This window comes from Monodon monoceros, unplaced genomic scaffold (assembly GCF_005190385.1).
Source record: "Monodon monoceros isolate NGI ecotype Baffin Bay Population unplaced genomic scaffold, NGI_Narwhal_1 Super_Scaffold_16, whole genome shotgun sequence".
NCBI lineage: Eukaryota > Metazoa > Chordata > Mammalia > Artiodactyla > Monodontidae > Monodon > Monodon monoceros.
Window position 1 is genome coordinate 30,561,013 of NW_021703772.1, and position 24,906 is coordinate 30,585,918.

General features: G+C 37.5%; 1 protein-coding gene across 2 annotated transcripts in view; it reads right to left on the minus strand.

Annotated features, from left to right (window-relative positions):
- Positions 1-24,906, minus strand: part of PARD3B (par-3 family cell polarity regulator beta) — a 1,035,739-nt gene that overhangs the window by 230,083 nt on the left and 780,750 nt on the right. For both annotated transcript variants that reach the window (XM_029225239.1, XM_029225240.1), the window contains one exon: positions 5,421-5,531. In XM_029225239.1, the coding sequence (XP_029081072.1) occupies positions 5,421-5,531 (111 nt within the window). The remainder of the gene's footprint in view (positions 1-5,420; positions 5,532-24,906) is intronic.

The window sequence follows — 24,906 nt, forward strand, 5'->3', positions numbered from 1 at the left end:
TTTAGATAAATAGATATATAGATATATTATATCTATATATAATAGATAAATAGATAAATAGATATATTATCTATATTATCTATATTATCTATTTCTCAGACCCTAAGATCTGGGAGAGACCACAGCGATCATCTAAGGACACATGCAGCATTAATGGCACACAAGATGATTTCCGACGGTATGTGGCTCGATGAATTTAATTATATTAATTTACATGGTTTTGCATTATGTAACTTTTTACTTAATTGAAGATACATAGATATAAATAAACCAATGAAGATAATATATCAGTGACTGAAGTTTATGAAACCGATGCCCGTCCAATCCTTTCCTGTTGCACTCATCCTTCCTCAGGGGAATCATCAGCTTATTAGACATTTCCAGGGTCAACACACTCACCACTGCATGAGACACTCTAATTTGTCAGGATGCTTTCCCCTCAGTCAAGCTGAAGGCTACCTCTCTTTTTTTTTTTGCCGTACGCGGGCCTCTCGCTGTTGTGGCCTCTCCCGTTGCGGAGCACAGGCTCCGGATGCGCAGGCTCAGCGGCCATGGCTCACGGGCCCAGCCGCTCCCCAGCACGTGGGATCCTCCCGGACCGGGGCATGAACCCACGTCCCCTGCATCGGCTGGCGGACTCTCAACCACTGCGCCACCAGGGAAGCCCAAGGCTGCCTCTCTTAAAATAATTCCTTTTTAGAATCTTCAAGAAAATAAGTGAATGGATGAATAAGTAGAGAGAGAGAAAATGGAAAGCGAATGGATGCTATAAAATACGTCTAGTTCCTCTTCTACGTAATGTTCTTTAATCATGTGACATCAACTAAGTCTTAACTCTGCAGGCTATGCGTTCCCAGGTCCTTCCATATTTTTCAGGAGACATGGATTTAGTGCTGCCATTTTCTGTGTGTGAGACAGGCTTAGGGTATTTCAGGTGTGATCTGAGCAGTATAAAATAGAAATTATTGTTTCTTCCATCACTATTGTACATGAACTTCTGTAGCCTAGGACTGGATTAAGTTTCTGGCAGGCACATCCCCATGTTGACTCATGCTAAGCTTACCCTCAACTAAAACCATCAGGCAAATTTTTCATATATTTGGTATTAAGTCAAACCTTCCACATCCTGTGCTTGTACGGTTCCTTTTGGGACCTAAAAGCAAGACTTTACATTTATTCCTATTAAGTTCCTTTATGTTTGATTCAGTCCATTGTTCCAGATGATTCTGTCATCAGACACACTGTCAACCCCTGCAGCTTCTTGGAATTCAAAATCTGATCAATGGGCACCATCACTGATGCCAATGCTCAGCAGGCCAGCGTTAAAAATAAATTTTTGAGGAAAACTTTTTCTTGCAAGCCTATATTGATGGAATATTCATTAGCAATCTTTGCGTACAGTTTCTCAATTAGCTAATAATCCTTCTAGGGTTACAAGATCTGGTGTATATCTCTCTGCAATGGCCACAGGATATCATGAGAAAATACAATTCTAATGTCCAGGAGGTAGTACGCCTACTCTTTGCGAAGTCCACAGATTAGAACAGGGATTTTCAGTCTCCACATCATTGACAGTTTGAGTTGGATAACTCATTGTTTGAGGACGGGGACTGTCTTATGCATTGTAGGACGTGTAGCCATATCCCTGGCCTCTACCCAGTACACAGTGGTGGCAACTCACTCCCCACACCCCCTCCAAAGCTCTGACAAACAAAAATGTCTCCAGATATAGCTAAATGTTCCTTGGGGAGAAAATTTCCATCCTCCGTGCCTCCCCCCACCCCCCGAAGAACTAAGAATCTCCGTTCTAGACTCTGCATTCCTCCAATCTAATCTAATAACTCAATCCACCGGTTGTGGCTTTTTTGGCCTTTCCATAGCTATAGCTATGAATAAAATATTCATTTATATCACCAAAACAATTCCCTATCTGGAGTTAGAGACATAGGCAAATTAAAACAAGATATGGAAATCATAAGAAAAATAATGAGAGGAATGATATAACCCTAAAATTTAGAGTTGAGGTTAGATTAACCCTCGAGTAAAACAGTTACAAGGAATTGACATTCAAATTATATGATTTAAGAGGTAATTATAAGGACTTTTGTATTTGGATGCTCATCAAGGTATTATTTGGAACAGTGAAAAATGGAAATAGACTATACATTTGAAGACAACAGAAGATAAATGAATTATGATATATTGATCTCACAGAATATTAGTCACCAAAATGACATAATTTCAAAACATTAATGACATGGGGAAATGCTCACAATATAATGGGAATTCTGTGAAAACAGTAAGTATATGCAGTATGAATACCAAGTTTTCAAACAAAAAAAATATAGTAAAAATATCATAAAAATATTAATAGTGGTTATGGAATTATGGTAGAATTATGCATGATTTTAATAATCTTCTTTACACTTTTTATGTTTCCAAAAATTTCTTAATAAACTTATCATCTTTGTAAGTTTTGTGCACATGAGGGGATGGGGTGGGGAAAGATCCATATTCCCTTAGGTGAGTGAGCATTGGCAAGCGTTCCTCTTTTGTTTGTAAAAAGTGTGCAAGTAAGGTAGGATGCTTCAGAGAGGGCATATAAGAAAGGTGGCGATGTATTTATACTGGGTTATTCAATCCTCCTGGGAAAAAAATCTGTACATCATTTTTCATAGAATGAGAAGAGTTTAATCTAATGTTCCAGCTAAATCTTGTCCCTCAAACTCAGTGATTCTCAGACTGCGGAAGAGTCACTTTGGGTGTAACTATTAAGCACAGATTCCTGAACTCTAACTTCCAAGATTCTGATTCTGCAAGTCCGGTGTGGGACTCAGGAATTTTCACTTTTTAACAAGCTCCCCAAGTCATTGATTCTGATGCAGGTGGCCCATGGGCCATATTGAGAAACATAGCTATCTATAAGAAGTCATGGGTTTTGATTTGGGTGAGTATGGTTTTTTTGCCTCTATTTTTGATAACCTCTTCCTGGTTATACACTAAATAGAATTGGTAACGGACCCTCAGCGGTGTGTCAGTGAACTGGCTCTTTGAAAAAAACAAACCCAATTTACCATCATCTGCCAGTTTCTGTGGTGTGGTGTAAATTCTCCCACCATGACCAATTTCAAGCTACCAACGGTTTAGCAACCAGCTCACAGAATTCTTGAAAGCTTAATAATCATCTTTCATAAACTGGTGCAGGCTGCCTTCAGTGATATACAGTATATATTATATATAAGTGCTTTAAACTCTTTGAAAAAGGAATATGTTCATGAAAAACTATTATGTCTATGACAACTAGGATGAAGCAAGTAAGCAACCGGATGGCTTGAATCATCTTTAGGTAACAAATTCTAAATGTATTAGAACAAAAGACAACTTTGTGAACTTGTATACACTATTTCCTATTTTATTCTATTTTTTTTCTTCCTGTGGCCAGGCCACGAAGAGTGATACATTTGCTGAGTTCTTTAAGAGTTGTGAATTGTTTCCAGTGGATGATAGAGAGCCAAGAAATGGGACTGCAGGGTTGGGAGCAATGTCAAATGTTCAGCCTTCACTCCACCCTCTATGGTCTTCAGTCCCTGAGCTGTTGAAATATCCTTGGCCATTAATTCTATACCACCCAACCATAACATCAACTTCTCCCACTCTTTCCCCTTGTACATGATTGAGACAATGTTGTCTCTAGGAAACCCATATCAGATGTGTTTTATGTGTTCATGTGCAGGAAGTGGCCTAAGTGGAGGCTAATAGTATAGTTCTTTCAATATTTTGACCAAACATATTTTAAGAAAATTGGTCCTGAAGCCCATATAACCAGGTGAGGTGAGTTTACAGTTCTGCTTTTAAGAACAAAACTCCTCGGGCACCTGCTTCCTAAAGGCAAAACCAGAAAGGAAATGAACTCTTGCTTAAAGACAACCCACCTTATTTTATGAGTTATCAATTTTCTAGCTGGCACAGAGTTCCCTAGCTACTAACAGGAAACCCCCCAACCCCAAGCAAGTGTTGAGCTGCAAAAAATGTGAAGTCTGCATTCTAGCAAATAGCTCAGTTTCCTGAAGATGAGGCAAGAATGTGGTACCTCAGAAAGTGAAGTTAGGGGAGCAGTAGAGACCTATGGCATGGTCTCACCGCACAGATGTCTTTGCCAATAGATGCGTTAAAATCTTAGCCTGAATTACATTTTACATTACAGGATTACTGAATCTTGGGCTACGATGGAGAATTCATCTTTCTTCTCTTTGGGGCAACTCTGACAGGTGAATAGTCAACAACAATGGAAAGCACTTGATCTCTTTTTTTCTGCTCCACTGACCCTGGAACTGAGCTTATCAACCTCTCAAAAACAAGAAAGGACTAAATAGGGTTTTTTTCTTGCTATTGATAAAGTCAGCCTTCTCAATGGGAATAGACCACAAGATAGGGGTCAAAGCTTAACAGTTAGATACTCTTAGCCTGCTCTGTGCCAGAAAACGCAATGAATAAGAAGTATGATTTTCCTAGTACACATGCTAGAATATTAAAATAAGTTCAAGAACTGACTTTTTAAAAACGACAAGAACTATTATTACTAATAAGGAAAAATTTGCACAAATCTGACTTCATACATGATCAAGTCAGCATCAAATACTTAAAATTATGTAATAATCTCAGTCTTTCTCCAGGCTTCATTTGGTTGTGAAGGCAAAGAACTGTCAGGAGAAATATGAATATTCGCTTACATGTTTCAAAATCAGACATTTATACATCTACTTGGGATAAATGCCAGAGTTAACATCAAAGATATGTGAAGGACCTCTTGTCCTAATGGAACATTAAGCTCCTCAAATAGAAGAATTCAGCCCTTGCAAACTGTCATTATTTCAGTAAATGAAACCGGCCCTTTAACAGATGGGCAACACACTTTGCAACTTGCTGATGGCCTAATAAAAGGCACTGGCTTTCTAAAAATGAAGGGCATGTACTTCTCAAATTACAGTACCCAAATGGGCTTAGCAGAATAAAATTAAGAAGGTATACAACAGCTTGACAAAAATTAGGAACAGACTATGGAAATTTGATAGCCCTAAACATCAATATCCAGATGACCTTTTTATTTAAAAAAACCCCAGAAAGCAAAAAACTCCTTATTTAAACCACAGGGAACATATGCATCGATATAGTCAAAACTGGGGGTAGCACATCATGGAATTATAAGTACCGATATAATAAAAACATGAAGTTAATTTCTTCTCAAAATATAATAAAAATTCCCTAAAAAGCAGATTCCATTTATATCAGGTATCTCTCCTTTTGTATCAGTCAACCTTTATGCTTCTTAAAATAAGATTTCTCCAGTTGACTGATGATACAGTCAAGTTAACACAGACCACGCATGAAAATAAAATAAGAGGCCCAGCATTTCTACTCACCTCTCACGTTCTTCTTTCATTTTTTCCAGCTCCTCTTCTCTCAGGCCACCATGCTTCAGAGGACCTTTCTGCTCAGCCTTTCCACCCTTATCATCTTTCTTCTTTCCAAATCTAGTGAAACATGGAGAAGATGATTGTTAATGATAATTACGCTCTTTTCGTGGTTAGTTGAAGATATTTATGAGATGAATTCATTAAATTCTTTATTCTAAGCAATACAAGATCATTTCACGTAAAATGGAATTAAAATTCTTTATTTTAAGCAGTACAAGATCATTTCACATAAAATGTAATTCTTTATTCTAAACAACACAAGATCATTTCACATAAAATGGAATTAAAATAAGATGCTGAGATCAGAAAAATAATACAGTTACTGAAGTCCCCTCCTTTTCCTCTCTTCCTTCTTTCCTTCCTTCTATTGACTGTGCAGTCTGCACAAAATCATGTGATTAAAGACTAAAAATTTCGAACCATTAATTCAGTAGAGATTAAAGAACTGAAAGGTTGTTGTTCCCATATAGCTAAACACTGACCGACCTCCTAAATAGGCCTCCAGGGCTCCAGGTGGCATTGACATTGAAGATTAAACTCATGGGATTACACAGTGAGAGTGCTGCAAGGGACTTTACTGAACACCTAGTTCAATATTCATATCTTGAAATGAAGAATCAAAAGCTCTGAGAGCCCCTGGGTCTTGACCAAGACCACCCAACAAGTTCAGAGCAGGACTGGGATTAGAATGTGGGTCACCTCCTACACTGCACATTTTCCTTCAGGCCACATTCACTCTCCCATGTAGCTGCAGGCTTCCCAAATCAGCCCAAGGTCAGCGTGCTGAGAGCCCTCCTCGGTGCTTGGCATAAGTGTGGTTAACTGGGCACAGTGGTGATTTTATTTTTTTCCTCCAGCTTTAATGAGATATAATTGGCACATGAACACTGTGTACATTTAAGGTGTAGAATGTATTGATTTGATACATTTATAAATTGGAAAAGAATCACCACCATAGTATTAGCTACCACCTCCATCCTGTCACGAAGTTACCATTTCTTTTTTGTGGTGAGAACATTTAAGATCAACTCTAAGCAACATTCAAGTGCATGATACAGTGTTATTAGCTATAGCCATCATGCTGTACATTAGATTCCCAAACTTATTAATATTATACCTGGAAGTCTGTACCCTTTGACCAACATTTCCCATTTCCTACCTCCCGACCCCTGATAACCACCACTTTACTTATTTCTGAGTTTGTCTTTTTTAGATTCCACATATAAGTGACCTCGTACAGTTATTTGTTTCTCTGTCTGACTTATTTCACTTAGCATAATGCCTTCAAGATTCATCCAAGTTGTCACAAATGGCACAATTTCCTTCTTTGTCATGGCTGAATAATATTCCATTATATACATATACCACATCTTCTTTATCCATTCATCTTGATGGACACTTAGATTGTTCCCATATCTTGGCTATCATGAATAATGTTGCAATGAACTTAGAAGTACAGATATCTCTGCGAGATCCTAATTTCAACTCCTTGGGATATACACCTGAAAGTGGGATTGCTGGATTATATGATAGTTCTAGTTTTAATTTTTTGAGGAACCTCCACATTGTTTTCCACAGTGGCTGCACCAATTTGCATTCCAAACAATAGTACACTAGGGTTCCCTGCAATTATGATACTTTAAAAGAACATTGTGTTTCCTTAGCACTTTTGGGAAAATGAAACTGCACATTAGAAATGAAAAAAAAAAGCAGCAATTAATTATTGGTAGAACATATTCTTAAATGATAGGCATTTTTACCAATAGATATTTTCTTTGGAAGCAATCTCCCATAGTCTTGGTATTAACATGCATGAAAAAATAAAATGACTGATGCTCTGCTGATAACCAGGGATAAAAGTCACTCAATCATGCATAGTCTTCAGTTAAGGTAAAGACTCTTCTTAAATCTAAGGAAATCCCATGTGTCCCTTGTTTCTTATTAGATAGCTACAAATTTAACTAAGTGTGTGTGTGTGTGTTTATACCTTTAGCTTACTCATTCTATCTATGATTCTTTGTATGTATCTATGTATCCATCCATCCTTCCATCTATCCAACCTGAGGACATTTTTCAAATTACACATGTGCTGTTGACTGCCCCCTTCCCCTGCTCCCATCCCTCTCCCCTAGCCTCCCAACACACAGTGACTCAGAATCTCCTCACACGAGGACCTGAATTATAAACTTGTAAGAAATTCCTGTCTTCATCAGAATTTCATAAAAATGGGTACATATTTGTCTCTTTCTGGATTGCATTTCAACCCAAAGTGGAGATTATTGGCCAAGTGGCAGCTCTGAGTATCACACATGGAAGATGGCGCTGCAACACCCATAGTCTTGGTGTTAGCCTAGTACAGAGTGCATCTTGCTTTCCTCAGAAGCCTCTCCCAGCCTTGACTCCTCTGCATATTTTTCCATTATAATTTCAACTAGCAAAGTCTCTTTCATGAACTTCCTCTCTCCCCATTGCCATCTCTCCACCTGCCTCTGCACCTACTTCAGTCCTTTTGCTGTATCCAGTCTAGTTTGGCGATCTCAGTTGATCAACCATCAGCTTTAACTCCATCATCCCCAGCCTTTCTTTTTGTTTGTTTGTTTTCTTCCTTTTTCCTGCCTCCTTTTCTGAATCTACTCCTTTTTCTCACTGAAGAAATGAACTGATCCCATTCATAGAAGTAAATAGGAAAGAGAGAGAAATACAGACAAAATACGAGAACACTAACTATCAAATAATTCAGATTTGTTAATATATTCAAGATCTCGCTTTAACCTACAAAGCAGGAGATATCTAAATAATGTGTTTCCATGAATACATTCTTTAGCTTTTCAGACCCACGCAGAAGAGTCTTAGGGATCAACATTATTACTATAAATTCCTTTATGTGAGAATACTTCAGTACACCACTTAGAAAAATAATTTTCCCTCAAAATGTCACTAAATATAATAATACTGAAACAAAGAAAAATCAGAATTGTGGGGAGTGAGGGTAAAATAATGCCTCAGGAAGCAGATGAAGGCAAAATTGTTGCCATGATCTCTACAGATTTTAGGCTTGTTTTTTCTCCATGTCTCAAATATTTTCTTATAAATTTGGAGGTTTTAGATTTTCTGAATGAAAGCAGTCTGATTTTTGAAGGGTAAAACTAACCTATACCCTAGTCGACCTTGATCTTTATGACCACAACCAACGTATTGTTTTTTCCTTCCTGCAGTTAAAATATTTCACTTGTACTGCAGTTTGAGAATAGCTTACTATTCTTCCATTAGAGTGGGATATGTTTGATAAAGAAAAGGTTAGTTGTAAGTAAATTCTGCCAAGCACTTTCTTCTAAGCAGGAACCATCAATAATAGTCCATTCAACCAATTCTATAAATATTATGTTTTGATTTAAAGTTAATGATCATTTATTAAAGTTTCCAGTAAGAAGGGCAGAAATAGCTGTGAAATTTATTTCATTAGACAGAGAGCAGCCACCAATTACCTTATTTTGTAAAGTTTGGGTAGGTTCAAGAATAGAATTATAAGACAATAATCTTCAAAAGGGCTCCCACGTTGTTAAGATGAGGAAATTGAAACTCAGAGAAGTTAATTGCCTTTTATTTATTAAAACACTGAATTCTTTTTCCAGTTTTGCAATGAGACAACTTAATTATCAGTGGTGGTAGTGGTGGTGGGGGGAGTTGGGAGAAAAGCATCAGTCTAGTGAATTTTACAAGCCCGTGTTCTTCTTTCATGGCAGCCTCTTTGGGGGTCATTTCACAGCCATTCTTACCTTCACTGACATACAGAGAGAGGAGCTGGGGAGATTCAAATACATTGATTCCTCTCCCCATTAGCTATTTTTGTGAGAAAAGTCATGCAGACTTAAATGGCTGAAATTACTGCTTTGCATTCTAGGGTTTCAAATATCCACTGCATTCCAGGCCTCCCATTATCTATTACCTAGGAAATTTGAGAGTTGGCCATTCTGGGCTAGATGCCTTAAGGAAATTGCTTATAGGTCAACCTTGCTTTATATAAAAGATATTTTCCTGAAGAATTCTGTGCAAACATATGGTTTTAATCAATGAAGTCATACTTTCCATGTACCTGGAAAGCCTGTTTAAAGAATCTTATGATGGATCTTTCTGTAAAGTGGAAAAATCACCTTTCAACATACACTTTATGTAAATTTGGATTTTCATGAATTATAAGTTTGCTTAAAACACCTGTTCCTGTTCCTTTTTTTTTTTTTACCAAAACACTTTATTTTTATTTACTTATTTATTTTTTAACATCTTTATAGGACTATAATTGTTTTATGGTGTGTCAGTTGCTGCTGTATAACAAAGTGAATCAGCTATACGTATACATATATCCCCTTATCTCCTCCCTGTTCCTTTTTACAGAGACGTTATATGAAACAGCTTCATGGAAGACCAGCTTGCTTGCTTGCTTTCTTCTTTCTTCTTTCATTCATGCATTTGTTTTAAAGAATATTTATTAGGCATCTATTCTGTGCCAGACATTGCCATAAGCACTGGATGTAGGTTGATATTGTATTGGGATACAAAACCAGAACCTATCTTCACAAAAGTTACATTCTAACAGAGATAGTCACCAATCAAGTGTGACTATGTGACTGTAAGTTGTGAAAAGTGCTATGTAGGGAGTCAGGAGAGATGATAACAGGAAATTGATTGGTTGGGGAGTCTTTAATGAAGAAAATGACATTTAAACTGAGAGGATAAGGGTGAGAGATTCCAGACATGCAAAGATGGAAGATAAGCCTTGTGGGTGAAGGAAAGAGGACATGCAGAGGCCATGAAGTGCCTGGTAACTGGTGAATCCCAAGCAGTGAAGGAAGGCCAGTGTCTGAAGCGAGGAGAGCAGAGGGGATCCTTGCACAGGATTCAGATGGAAAGAAGGGTAAGGTCCATGGAGTATAGATCTGAGAGATACTTAGAGTTTAGTCTAAGAATAACAACAGGTCATTTCTTAGTGATTCAAGGAACAGAGAAGCTAGTAAGGAAACTGGTAGATTTAAAGACTTGGTAGTGGAGAAACCAAGTCATTTTAAGCAGAAGTGATACAATGTGATGTATACTTCATAGGACCATCCTGGTTGCTGAAGTAAAAATGTAGCACATAAAAGCAGGAAACTGGCTGGGGAGGGCTATAGGAGTGTGGGTGAAAGGTGATGGCGGCTTGGGTGATCCGTGGCTGCTGAGAAGAGAAGACAGTGATTTGGATGTGATGGGTCAATGCAGAGGCATCAAAAGTTCACTTCTATGCACGGTTATTTTAGTGTGCCTTCGGGAAATCCAGATGGAAAAGGGAGAACAAGGATAAAACAGCTAGGAGAGGAAACTAATTTGTTTATAGAACTGATAAAGGGGAAGTGGAGGAGTTCCTGGGTAATTAATTTATCAGTTAATATGATGCCTCATGTATAAGAGAAATGATTCCTATCCATAAAATGAGATTTCTTGGTAATCTCATTGTAAATGAAGAAATCAAAGTAAATAGAATATCCAAGGTGGAAAAGAACCTCAGAAAGGGTTACAGAAAAATACCAGAAACAGGCCTCGCCCGTGTTCCTATTTTGCCTATGTAGGGAAGCCCTAAACAGCTATCTGGGGAAGCAGAATTTAATAACAGTACATTGATTCATTCATTCCGTCATTTACTGAGCAGCCACTACATATCATATGGGTTAGGCACATGGAATTTAACCATTAATAACATCAATTGCTAGGAAGATCTCTAACTCTTTAATCCAATTAATTAAACAGGGCTCTAGCATCCTATTGTTTTCTATACAAGAAAGATATTAATATAATTCTTAGTATTTATTCCCTAATTTCTCAGCAAATATTTTCTTGTTTCTCTTTCTTTCCTTGAACTTTCTAGGTAATGATGACTTTCAAATCCTTCCCAGATTCCCAGGCACCCTGACACACAATTCAAATTGAAAATATGTAGCTCTATCTCTAGCTTTTTCCACATCTAGTCTCTCATTTAATTCACTTCTTAATTCTGCTAAGTAGTATCTGTCTACAGTTTTCCTCCTTGATCCCATTGGGCAGTTTATGTAATTATTAGCAATTACTCTTCCTCTTAGCACAGACTGTATGAAAGCAGTGGCTTAGGGGGACTAAAAAAGTCAGGCAAGGAGAAGTTCAGACACTCTTATTCCAAATTAGTGGTGAGCTACGAATCCAAGGAGAGCTGAAAGTTTGAAACATAATGTATTTCTCCTTCTACAATTAGGAAATATCTTTGGGTGTCATTGATGCATTTGGAAAAGGCGACAAGACCCACTTAATAATATTAAACACAGAAATCTATGGAATGAAGTCAGATGTGAAAATGCACAAACCTCACAGTCATAATATTTTCTGGACTTGGATAATGGTTTATTCTCCCTGTAACTAGTTCACTTTTAAACTACACATGATATTGTCTTATCATTGTATAAATTATACAGCCTGAAAGAGCTCAAGCAAAATATGGGGGCAGAGAAATTCATAGACCTTTGACTATGTTTCCATAGTTTATTCTGAAATTCACCCATAAAAGGTTTCTGCTGTCTGATATATTCCAAATTGGGTTCTGAATTAGCATATGCACATGCTGACGTAATTAACTTCAGTGTATCGCAATCTCATATGGTTTTGTGCACTTCAGCTATTGCTTCTAAAATGTATGTCACAAATGTCTTTACTTGTTTACCTCAGATGGTTCCCTTCATACCTAAGAGTTAATGAATCTGATAAAAGTCCAGTGAAAATTGACCAATTAGAGAGTTTCTTCCCCTCCCCCCTCCCATTTTTTGGTACCTAAGGGCGTTGCCTACTTTTATGTTAACATTGATAGAAGAATGTACAGATTTGTGTTTGTTGTAAATCAATCTTGATGAAGAAAGAAAAAATATTCTTACCTTATTTTTAGCCTTCCACAGTATGCATTATTGCCATGGTTAATGCCTGTGACTTTTCAGGAGGGAGGTGGAATGCTCTAAAACTCAGTATGCTTTCCCCAACAGAGGGTTGTATTTTAAACTCTGTAGGTCCACCTCATGGCTTGCAAAAGGAGGTAGGGACTTGCTTCATAGGAGGTGTTCGCAAGTAGAAACTGAGTGGTTTCATGTTTCAGTAACTGAAGGAAAACTCAGTTTTAAAAATCTTTGTTAACTCTAACTGGATCAAGGAGTTGAAACCCTAAAAATAAGATTTCCAAGTAAAATTTTAATTTCTGGCATACTGTTTAGACACTTATTTTGGGTGTGTTTATATGTTTCCAAGATGAAGACAAGCTATATGAAAACAACAAACATGTGTAACCCCACTGATATCTTTATCTACTACTTCCTTTGAGGTCAACCTTCCCACCCCCTCCCCTTAAATAGCTACTTTCCTCATTCCCAGGATGTGATTCCTAAATTGGTGATCATGACTCCCCTTCACTCCAAAGCAAGGAATCTTCAGATCTCAGATGTGTTGATGTTTGTTTTTAGGACTGAAAAGCAGGGAGGTCCTGTAGCATTCTAGGATTTCTGCCTAAGTGGATAAAACATCTGCTGGGTAGAGTCTTACGCAGCTCTCTGGCTCAGTTCAGCTGCTGGGAATCCTTGAACTAATTTGCTTTCCCAGACGGAGGAGCTAGGAAACACAATGGATTTGAAAACACCAAATACATTAAAAATAATTCTAGAAGGTCCAGAAAGTAAAGCAAAATGCACATCACCAATAACCCATCTTCCTAAAAATAAACAAACAAGCAAAAAGGGCCTCTGGAAGACGGACTTGTAAGAACCAGTTAAGAACCACTGGACAGTTACTTTTGCTGAACATTTTTGTAGTAAGTGAAAACTCGACTCTGAGGTTATTAAAGCAGCACTTGGTTAGAAAAAAAGGAAAAAAATATGAAAAAGAGGCCAGAAATTAAACTTAAATGAAAACAAGCGTGAATGAGTGAGTGAGAAAGATAAAGATACTAATAAGGTATGATTTTCAGATCCACACAGGGACTATAAAAAGCTTATTAACTGTCACTACTACACTGGGTTTTAAGTTATTCCATCCCTCTGCTTTCCAGAAGACGAAATACTCTTCAGGAGCACAGTGAACTTTGAATAATTGCTTTCATACGCGCTACGCGCTCACTGGCTTTAAGACATTGTAGGCAAGAGCCATGGTGATTCAGACTTAAATGCTTCTGATTTCTGGGAAATATATTTAACGGGAGCATTAAAGAAATAGATCTTTTTGCATTTTTATGTTTTCTTAATAGTTAGAAAGGTTTTTCTTTTCATTAAATGTTTACTTATTTCAAAGCAGCAGAATATGTGGCTTCTTCCTTTTTATTTTTATTACTTTTAAGTGGATCTTTAAGTGTCTCTGAAGGCTGCTTGAGTGCAACCGATGACCTGCATAAAACCCTAATACTGATCCGAAGAGACCACATGGGGAATTCAGACTTCGGCCAGCAGCCAGGTAATTTCTTCTCATCTGGATGCCCAGAGCAATCCCTTTATCTTCCTTCCTTCCTTTTCTCTATCTCCTTTGCCCCAGAAACCCAAAAACTAGTAAAGGAAAGAGTGTTCTGAGACCAAGTCACACTTTGTGCCCAAACTTTTTTTCTACCAACTGCAGGCAGTTCCCCAGCCCCCGTGGCCTTCCCGAGGTCAACCTGTCACGGCTTACTCCAGACTGACCACAGTCTCATCCTGCAGAAGGAAATCTTCCCCCACGGGAAACATCTCTGCCGTCCATTCACTGGCAGGTGGGAGCATTTCAGCAAGCTGCCTGGGAGGGGAAACACTGACTCATGTCAATGAAAAGAAACCCAGGGAGGGCTAACTAAAAGCTCTGTGGAAACAGGTCTCATTTAGAGTCTTTAATAAAATGTCAAATACAACTTATTCCAATGGCACAAATTAACATACATGTACTCCGTATAAAGTCCATTATCAGAAAGGACAGATGATGGTGCCTAACTCATTATGTGGAAAGAAGAACAAAAGGACAAGAGTATTAAGAAATGACTGTGCCCTTTGTGTTTGTTTGGTTTGGCTTTTGTTTTTGTTTTTTTTATTTGTTTGGCACAGTGATTATGCAAAGGACCACTTTAAAGGGAATCCAGGATGTTACTGCTCCGTCTTCAGAAGTTAAGAGAAATAGGGCACGATTTCTCTGGAATTCATCTACACTAAACAAGAATAAAATGATTGAGCTCCAGACCTAGTCTAATGGGAGTGAAACTTATCTTTATAACTCTGATTAAACAAAAAAAAAATTATCACTTCTTTGATGCTCAAATTAGCATCTTTTCTCTAGCATACTGAATTAATTAGTGGAGTGACAAAAGAATTAGTCCATGTAGGATCAAAGCTGAAATCATATTTATCTGGAATTTAAAATGAAGAACACACAGCTTTATCTCTCTATAGCTCATGTAATGTTTCTTCATGTTCTCTATATTCTAAACCTTCCGCGTGTCACATAAAGTATAACTAGGGCTTTTTTTTTTCTTTTCACATTCTTCTTCTTCTTCTTTTTTTTTTTTTTTTTTTTTTTTTTTTTTTTTCTTCTTTTTTTCTTCTTCTTTTTAATATATAAAATTTTCCCTGAAAAAAAGACAGTGAGAACATCACAGATTTTTTTTTTTTCCCCTGGGGGTGGGAAACTTTTTCATTGTGCCATAAAAATCTTAAATTAGGTGGTTTTTTTTGTCAAGCATTTATTGTACAAATACAAAAGAAGCAAAATAATTAATGCACAGTAGAGCTGGTAAGAGAGCCTCAAACAATAGAAAAGAGTTATTATATTGATTCTTAATAAGTGACACTAAGTTTGAAACTGTTCTTAAAAGGTAGAAGTGCTCTTAACTTTGGACTTTTTTCCTCCCTTCTGTAGAAGAAAACATAATTTTGATACAGAGAATTGTTGGGGGTTAATTTCTAGGCTGTCTCAATTCACTAGAATGAATATTTAATGTGTTTTTTTTTTTTAACGTGCATAACATTTTCACTAAACAAAACTAATTTGGGTGGGCATGTTTATCTTTACCCAAGATGGGATAGAAAGTGGATTGAGGGAGCGGATCCTGAGATGTAGAGGGTTTGTGCTGATGCTAGCAGCTATATTTGGGGTAGGGCACTATTTTTACCATTGCTTAAATGTGAGCTCCTCAAGGGCTAGGGCTGGGTCTTTATGTGTTTCTCTTGTTTATGCATACATGCAATCATGCATTCATTCAGCAAAGGCTTGCTCAGCACCTACTTTGGGCCAGATCCTCTAGTGGATGCTACGGATACAAGTCAATTCATCAAATATGGTCTCACTCTTCTTGCCTGATGCATCATAAAAATTCAACAACCACTGTTGACCTGAATTAAAGGTCAGGATTGCAGGAATTACATCAATTGTTTCCATTTTTCATAGCCTCTATTCTAGAAGAAGGACACAATGGTCCCTCATAACTCAGCATGTTATCCCCCCATAAAGCTCCAAAGTGGAAGATGCTCTCCCTATGAATGCGTAAATCAACCAAATAGCTTAATTTACATGTGGTGGCTACAATCTAGTCACTGCTCTGGATGTCTACAGGCACAGCAAGACCAAAATGGTGACAGACAGATAGTCACCTGGTAAAGGTAATGAATACAGGGCTATCACATGCCATGGGGGCACTGAGTCACCTTGGGTTTCAATCTCATGATGACCAGTTCTTTTGTGTTGTGCAAACACTCTGTTTAAAAACACCAGGCTAAATTCTAGAATAAAATTTAAACCCAAAGCTGTCATTAAAGATGGTTAATCTGAGCTCGGTGCTTTGTGACCACCTAGAGGGGTGGGATAGGGAGGGTAGGAGGGAGGGAGACACAAGAGGGAAGAGATATGGGAACATATGTATATGTATAGCTGATTCACTTTGTTATAAAGCAGAAACTAACACACCATTGTAAAGCAATTATACTCCAATAAAGATGTAAAAAAAAAAAAAAGATGGTTAATCTGAAAGGTGTCATCTAGAAAACACATGTCTATCTTGTATTTAGGCTTTTAATTTCAGAGTTTCAGAAATTGTGACCTCTTTAATCTTAGGTTTCAAATAAAGATAAATGTGAGGTAGTTGCTGGGTTCTCTTGACACAACTCATCTTTGTCATTAGTTCACTCTGTCCTTTACACAATTTCAAACAATAATACCTCTGTCTGTACCTTTCTCTCATAGAAGCATTCTTTTGGAAAAAGAGGTAATTTAAAAAATCTGAGCCCTAACTTAGTTGGTAAGGCAAGGGATCAGATTTCAATATTTTTATGTTAGACTTAAAGTGAACTAATATCCCTCTTTATTCACTAAGCCCCTTAAGAGTAGACCATAAAACTGAATTGGTTCTCAACTATGAATAGGCTGGGAGGGAAAAAAAAGAAAACAAAATCTATCCTGAATGTCTCAAGTGAAATTCTGCATTGCACTTTGACTCTCCTAGGGCCAAAAGTCACAAGTCTCATGAAATGTCTCAAACCTGTGTTGCCCGCAAGGGTCTGTGCTTATTTTTAAAAAGTCTAAAAACTCCCTTTCCTCAGCTTTCTCGATTTTTAAAACTTGGAACCCATAAATAAGATAGGGTTGCCAACTACAAAATGAGGAGTAATTTATTATTTTAAATAGAGTTGCAATTTATTCATTGAAGTGCACAGGGAATATTATAGGCATCCTCCAGGTCGAGAACATCTTATACCAAAAGAAATCCGGCAAAGGGATAGTCACTCCAGAGCCACAGGGCAATCAACAATGTTTCCCTTTGTTCAGAGGGGCCTGGACAAAAGACCGGAGGAATAGGCTTCCCATGGGATTTTAATACAGTTTTATAAGAATGAATATAATTTCATTCTCCAGCAATATAACATCATTAAAGAAAATATATCCAGGGTTACACAGCAAGAACAATGTAACTTCTGACAAGGTTTTCTAATCACTTGTAATTCAGAAAGAGCTATTACTAGTAACACACAATCACAAAGTAGCCTTTCACCTGGAAATTCATAGTAGCTTAGCACAGTGATGATCTACAATTTGACCAAAGAAATCAGAAATTGATTTATAGTCTGTCCAAAGCATCAGGCTCTTATTTGCTTGTCCACTAGACTGTGAAACTACTATTCTGCTATGTAAGTATATTTTCTTGTTCCTCCCTTTCCTGTACCGATGGCTAATTTTTCCTTTCTTCAATACCACAGATAAGTCCCATAAATTCCTAATACTATTCTACAGTTCAAAATGGCTGCCAGTGTCCTCACAGAATAAAAGAAATCAATGCTCGAAATTTTGTGTACACGTAATTAAAGGCATCATCCTATAAAGTACATAATCAAATAAATCAAAGGTCTGAGCCTGTGGGTAGAACTTTCCAGATGGGACTTTTGGTGAACATTTCTTTAAGAAATGTAGGCTGTGCAATCCAGTGAATTGACCTGAGGGTGTTTTCTTATCTTTGGGGCTATTTTAAAATATCAGATCAATTTTGGATCATATCACATAAAAGGAATGATATTGGAAACTTTACTTTTGCCCAGCTATGCATTTATTCAGGTGACAGAGGTGCTGCGTAATCTGCTACAATGCACCGGCAGCCTGTGTTTGTGTGGCTTTGGATGGACGATGAAGGGCACACCAGCAGCAAAACTCAGAAGATGGCTGAGCTGGCACTCATCACCCAGCGCATCTGCAACCCGTATTTGGCTTTGGATTTAATGCCTCTGGCCTCCCCAGGTTTAGAATTTCTAAATTTCACCATGTAATATTGAAGTGACTTCCAATAACTAATCTTTTTTACAAACATTACAGTTATATTTGATTCTGCAGAAACCCACAGTATTTGTGTTTTTCATTTTGGAAGGTTATTTGGAAACCCAAGCCAATATATTATTTCAGGTGTGACTAAGCCGTTGTCATTCATTTTACACCAGCCCTGACACTCTCTAGGACCCATCCTACTGAGTTCTATAGACTCACTAATGCAGTCAATCCAGTGATGGAAGAATCAGTTTGGATAAAAGAACAATAAATCCAACCATAATTTCAGTTCTATAAACGTAATAGTTGAGTGAATTCGTAAGAAAGAAAAGAAAGAAGAGCTAGAAATATGTACAGTTTGGTTAGGAAAGCTTGAGCTTAACATGTTTAATCTAAATTTACCAAGTTAGGGGAAGGAAAGGTAGTTCTAAAAGGGCCACATTAAGGGACCCCAAATCAGGAGATTAATGAATCATTAATACCTTGCATTTAAAATAATTATTTGATAAGACGGCAAACTTTTCAAGGTGATCCATAAGTGCTTTAAAATGTGAAATGCCATTAGAACCTATTGTGTAATATATAAAACCATGGCTTACGTATTTTTTTGTTTACTGAATTTACATTGGATTTCCTTATGAAAGATCTGCATTATATATTGATTTTATGCAAACACCAATACATTTTAAAAATAAGTTTGTTCAATAAGTGCTTTTGAAATATTATTTATCTGTGACAAAATACTCCATTTACATTTGTAGTTATAAAAGATTTGCATGCAAAGTGTTCTTACTGGTTCAAAAATTGTAGAGTTATATAAAGTCTCTTGGGGGTAGAAGGATCTTTGATATCATATTTATCTAATCCTGCTCAGAGCTCAGAAAGTCAAGTAACGTGTCTAAGGCCACACTGGTAGTTAGAACCAAACAGGGACTTGACCCCCTCAATTCGGTACAAAGTTTTTTCCATCTTGCTATGTTCCCTAATTGTTTATACATATGTTATGAATTATTCACCCAAAATGCCGAATTCTAAAAAGGAACCCAACTCAATAAAAGCTTAGGTTTTTTGTGAGTTCCAATTGCCCAGAAATGCAATTAGCTGTAATGACAAAGTCCAATTTAGTGACTACTTGGCCAAATATAACATGCCAACCATGGGAGGACTTGATAACTTTCTCATTTTCTTGAGCTCCCTTGTTCATTGACATCCTCACCCTTGTCCACAGACGGACTCTTAATATATGCCAGCTGATTTGATCAGATTGCTAAGAAAGAATTACTCAGTTATTTAGTTCAACTGGTTAGAACACTGTGGTAATGTGGTCAAGGTCATGGGTTGGCTCCCCTGTGTGGGCCAGTTAACTTGAACCTGGTCCATAACCACAGGCTCCACCCCCAATGCAGACGGTCTTACAAATACATGCCAGTGGTCAAAAGGGCACTCGCCAAGAATGTGTGGACAGAGCAGCATAAATCCATCACTTCTCCCAGAAAAACAGCTCAATGCCAGTTTTGTTGAATACATGTGGGTTAACAGTAACATTTTCACAGGTCAAAGACAGAATATGGTTCCAGATTTTGTAACACTACCGAATTGTAAACCTAGCATATTACAAGAAATTTTTAGAAAATAGGAAAGCCTATGGTGAAACTTAAAGTTAAGTAAGCATTTGAGAATTATAGGGAAAGTTTTAAACATGAGCCAGTGATTTCTACCAGCTTCAAAAAAAAGTTAGCAAATTTGGTCTATGTGAGTAAAATATCTTGATTTTTAAAATACTGACTATTAAAAAAAATAGCTTGTGGCCCAAACGTAAGGTATCTTTGAGCCAAATTCAGCCTGTAGGATCCCAGTTTGCAAACGTTGGTATATCTAAGTACCTATATATTTATATCTATGTATGTATATATGTGTTTTAATGGCTGTAGCAACCTTAAATAAATATAATTTACCGAGCTTTTCATTGATTGAGGCTCATGGCTCAGCTTTCAACCTATATTGAACCAGGGGAATCAGAACGGACATACCCAAAACAAAGATGTGATACTTTTCAATGGTTGGTACCATTATTTGGCTGAGAAGAGAGAACATCATGGGCTGGAATTTTTGGCGACCGCTTTGTAGATGAGGTAGGTCACCCAGGCTTCCAAAACTCAGCCCAAGTGTATTTTTTTTGAAGAGCAAACACATGAATTATCAATGCTTCTTCAGAAGGCCCTCTATAGGAATTTACAAATCGACAGAACTAGAACAGTAAATTCTGCATAATAACACAGTTTTGCAGTTTAGAGCTTATATCCGAAGTTTAAAAAAAAAAACCCTGTTTTTCAAGATTTCACACTGTGGAGTGATCTTTTCAAAATCACTCAAACCCTCTGCTCCCTCAAGTAGTAAATAGAAAGGGGAAAATATATTCTCATCTGTCACCGATGAAGGCCACAGGGATTTAGGAAAGGGAGGCACGTGATGTAAATATAAACAGTATTAGAAAAAAATACTGCATATATTTATTACTGCTAGTGATTTACTAGCTGATTAACTGATATGACAAAGTTGTACGGATCCCTGCAAACGAATTAAAATAAATGTGTCACAGACAGCATAGGTTAGTCAGACCTCTTATATCATCTATAGACTAAAAAGTCCTATCAGTAGCCTAAAATATTGAATTCATTCAGGAAGTATTTACCAATACCTATTATATATCAGACTCTGTCCTAGGTGCTGGAGATTCAGATTACAAAAATTCAGTACTTTCTCTCAAGGAATTTGTAGTCTAGTGAACGCTTCTCGAGACTGAATGAAGATCTCCCAGACTAAAAGAGGCAGGATATGAGTGCTTTCAGGTTTTCCATGTCAATATTAGAGGAACCACGGAGATGATCTTTCTAGTTAATGTTCTTAATTTTGTTTGTTTTGCAGTTTTGAAAATCTGATTCAAAACAGGGTCCTCCCTCCCAGAAAATGTGCGTATACTTGAACGTATAATTTCTAGAGGTTCACAGGTTCCCAAAAGACTATCCATGTGTGCCTATCCATGGGTATAAGTTACAAATATCTGTTTTATTGCAATTAAGATTTTCTCAGTGCCACAAATGGACGCCATGCTTTGTAGTGAAGAGCACATAGGTAGCTGCAAGAAACAGTGGAGGCTGGTATTTTCTTAGTAGGGATATATTCTTTTAGGTAGACTTTTAGAACTGACCATAAGTCTATCACTGAATCAACAAGTACTAAGCACTAAAAGGAAATCTAAAATAAGTCAAAGACACATAATCCCTACTCAGGTCTATTTTACTAGAGTGTAATCAATTCTCAATGACACAGAGGCTTTTTATCCACTATATAGATTACCCATAGCCTGTGCATCCCCTTCTTCTCTGTCTTTCCATTTTTATGGTCACCTGAGGACTCATTAGTGCTTCTACCTGAGGATGAGTAAAGGAAGGGAAAGGGTATAAAACTTAAAAGGAGTCAATTTTGCTACCTTTCAGTAATTGGGGGAAGAAGTAGCTGTTATAAGGCCTGTACATTATGTGAAGATTTCAATTATCCATAGTCTCCTTGTCAATCTTACCAAAAATAATTAAGGCTTGGCTCTAGCCCTCCTTGGAATGTTAAAATGATTGATGGTTGTAGGAAATGACCATAGTAAACAAGATGAAGTGAAGTAAACTCAGTGCTAGGGAAAGATGAAAAACATACTTTCGAAGTCACAGTTTCAGAGTCCCAAGAAGCATCAACCCACTGGGCAATTTTATGAATGTAAACATTAGATATATGGACAAAGATCACAAATTCTGTCTTAAGAAGGAAGTACAACATCCACATGATGGAATACTACTCACACAACAACACAGACAAATCTCAAATGCATTCTGCTAAATGAAAGAAGCCAGGTTCAAAAGTACTGTCTGGTTTTATTTATGACATACTGGAAAAGGCGAAACTATAAAGCTAGAAAACAGATCAGTGATTGTCAGGAGTAGAGGGGAGATGGACCTGTTGGGGCTATGGATCTGTTGTATATCATGACTGTGGATATGGACTCTGTGCACTTGCCAAAACCCCTAGAAGCGCATACAACAAAGAGTGAGTTTTACTGTATGTATGTTAAAAACGATCAACCAAGATGTAGCAGGGACTCCAAATAAGAATACAACTATAACACATGAACTTAATTATATTACAAAAAATTAACATAAGCACATCGAAAGGCTTGGGGAATAAAACAAGTAACCCAAGTAACATTGGAAAAACAGTATGTTTTTTGTGTGTGTGTGGTACGCGGGCCTCTCACTGTTGTGGCCTCTCCCGTTGCGGAGCACAGGCTCCGGACGCGCAGGCTCAGCGGCCATGGCTCACAGGCCCAGCCGCTCCATGGCATGTGGGATCTTCCCGGACTGGGGCACGAACCCGTGTCCCCTGCATCGGCAGGTGGACTCTCAACCACTGTGCCACCAGGGAAGCCCTGGAAACAGTATTTTGACTGGCTACAATTTGACTGGCTACAATAAGGATAAAGACAAAAAGACTGGCTACAATTTGACTGGCTACAATAAGGATAAAGACAAAAAGAATTATACACACCAACAAGGACCTACTGTGTAGCACAGGGAACTCTGCTCAATATTCTGTAATAACCTAATTGGGGAAAGAATTTGCAAAAGAATAGATACATCCATATGTTAAAAAAAAAAAAAAGAATTTTACACAAACGCTATACTCTGGTTAGTACAAGGGTAAGTGTTAGCAATTCTGAAACAACTTTGTATATTAGGGTTGAAATAAGAATTAAATACATTACAGATAATGACAGCTAGCCTTTTCACAGTATGAAAATGTAATTACAAATAAGGATGGGGGAACTCTACAGTGAACACTGTGGTGTTGGATTGGAATTAGACTTATCAGCATAAACTCATGGTTTTTTAATGTATATACAGACTCGAAAGTAAATACAGACGTGTGTGGAATCTAGTGTGTATATAGGTTGATTGATTGATTGATTTCCAAGTTCTGTCTGCTGAGAGGGTCTAGAAGCAGTGATACTCCAGCAAGGAGCATTCCTAGAAACCATTCTTGGTTTCTGAATAGGATTCTGTAATAAAAGGAACCAAGCCTCCAAGGGAAAGTGGTTGATTCTTGGGGTGTGGCAAGGAAAATATGAAATAATCCTAGAGCTTCTCATAGCACCAAAATAAAAAAGAGAAAGTTCTCAAAAAAGCTTGGGCAAATCAAAAGGGAACAGGAGCTACCTTGAAAGGGCTCCCAATAGCCAAAGGTGGAATAATTTGAGCAACAAAATAATAACAGGACTGGAACAAAATATATATCCACGAATCTATAATGATATAAATAACTGAATAAAGAAATTAATGGTGGAGGGAGAAAGGATAGCTCTTCATTAGAAAGGAATTCCAATTAGTGAAGGTAGAAGGAAAGAATGAAGTAAAAACAACTATTGTAATACCACAGTAACAGTTGTTGCTGACAGGAACCATGGATGGATGCTAAAATTAGTGGGTGAAAGTATGAGGAGAAACCGAGTTATTTGCATAGTCTCAAAATATGTCCCCAAGGGATGTGTTAATTATAAAGGGGAAAAATAGTAACTCTGCAGTGAAGGAACCCAGCAGACATCACCTTAATGATATGATCAAGATGAACATCATTAATTATAAGACATTTCGACATCATGGACCCCCGGAGAAGGGCACATCACTTCTGTAGTATTCTGGCCAAAAATACGTAACCTTAGTTTAATCATGGTGAATCATCAGACAAACCCAAACTGAGGGATGTTCTACAAAATAACAGACCAATACTCTTCAAGGCATCAAGGTCATGAGAGACAAGGAAAGACGGAGGAACTGTGCAGATTGTAGGAGACCAAGGAGATAGAAGCTCTAATGCAATGTGGAATCGTGGGCTGGGTCTCGAAACAGAAACAGAACAGGAATGGAAAAACTGCTGAAGTTCAAATAATGTTCACTTTTCTGTAAGTCTAAAATTATTTCAGAATAAACAGTTTTAAAATAAAAAGAAGGACCAGCAGAAGGTGAAGGATAATTAGGAAAGGGGGAAGAAGGAAACATAGTTAATTTTATCCTCCTTTGTTCCTCTCTATTATTTCTTGCTGGACCTCTTACTCATCTCTTTCCTATCATCAAGGGCAGACCTCCCCCCAAATAGGAATCGGTAGAGTATCTATGTGTTTCTGAAGCTTCCAGAAACAGGTTCATTTATCTACCTGCCTTCCTAATACATGACACTCCATCTTGGCTTTCTTTGCTGGTAATTTACTAGACTCGAAAGGAAAAGGAAGTGATGCTAAAGCATAAGCAATGGAGGTGGGAACATTGGCATTAATGCCAGATGGAAGGATTAACCTAGAACAGTACAAAGATGTGGTGAAGATGAGAAGAAATGGCTAAAATGGAAGGAGGTAAATGATTAAATATATGCAAACCATAAATATACAGAACCATCCAACCTTCCAAAGCTTTGGTATTATCTACTTTGAACACCACCCTTCGAGGATGTTACTATGTAGGCCATCTGTAACTGGCAGACCTAGGACGGATAACTTGATTTTGACTGATGAGGCCTGAAGAAATGCGAAAGTTAACAGCTGTCA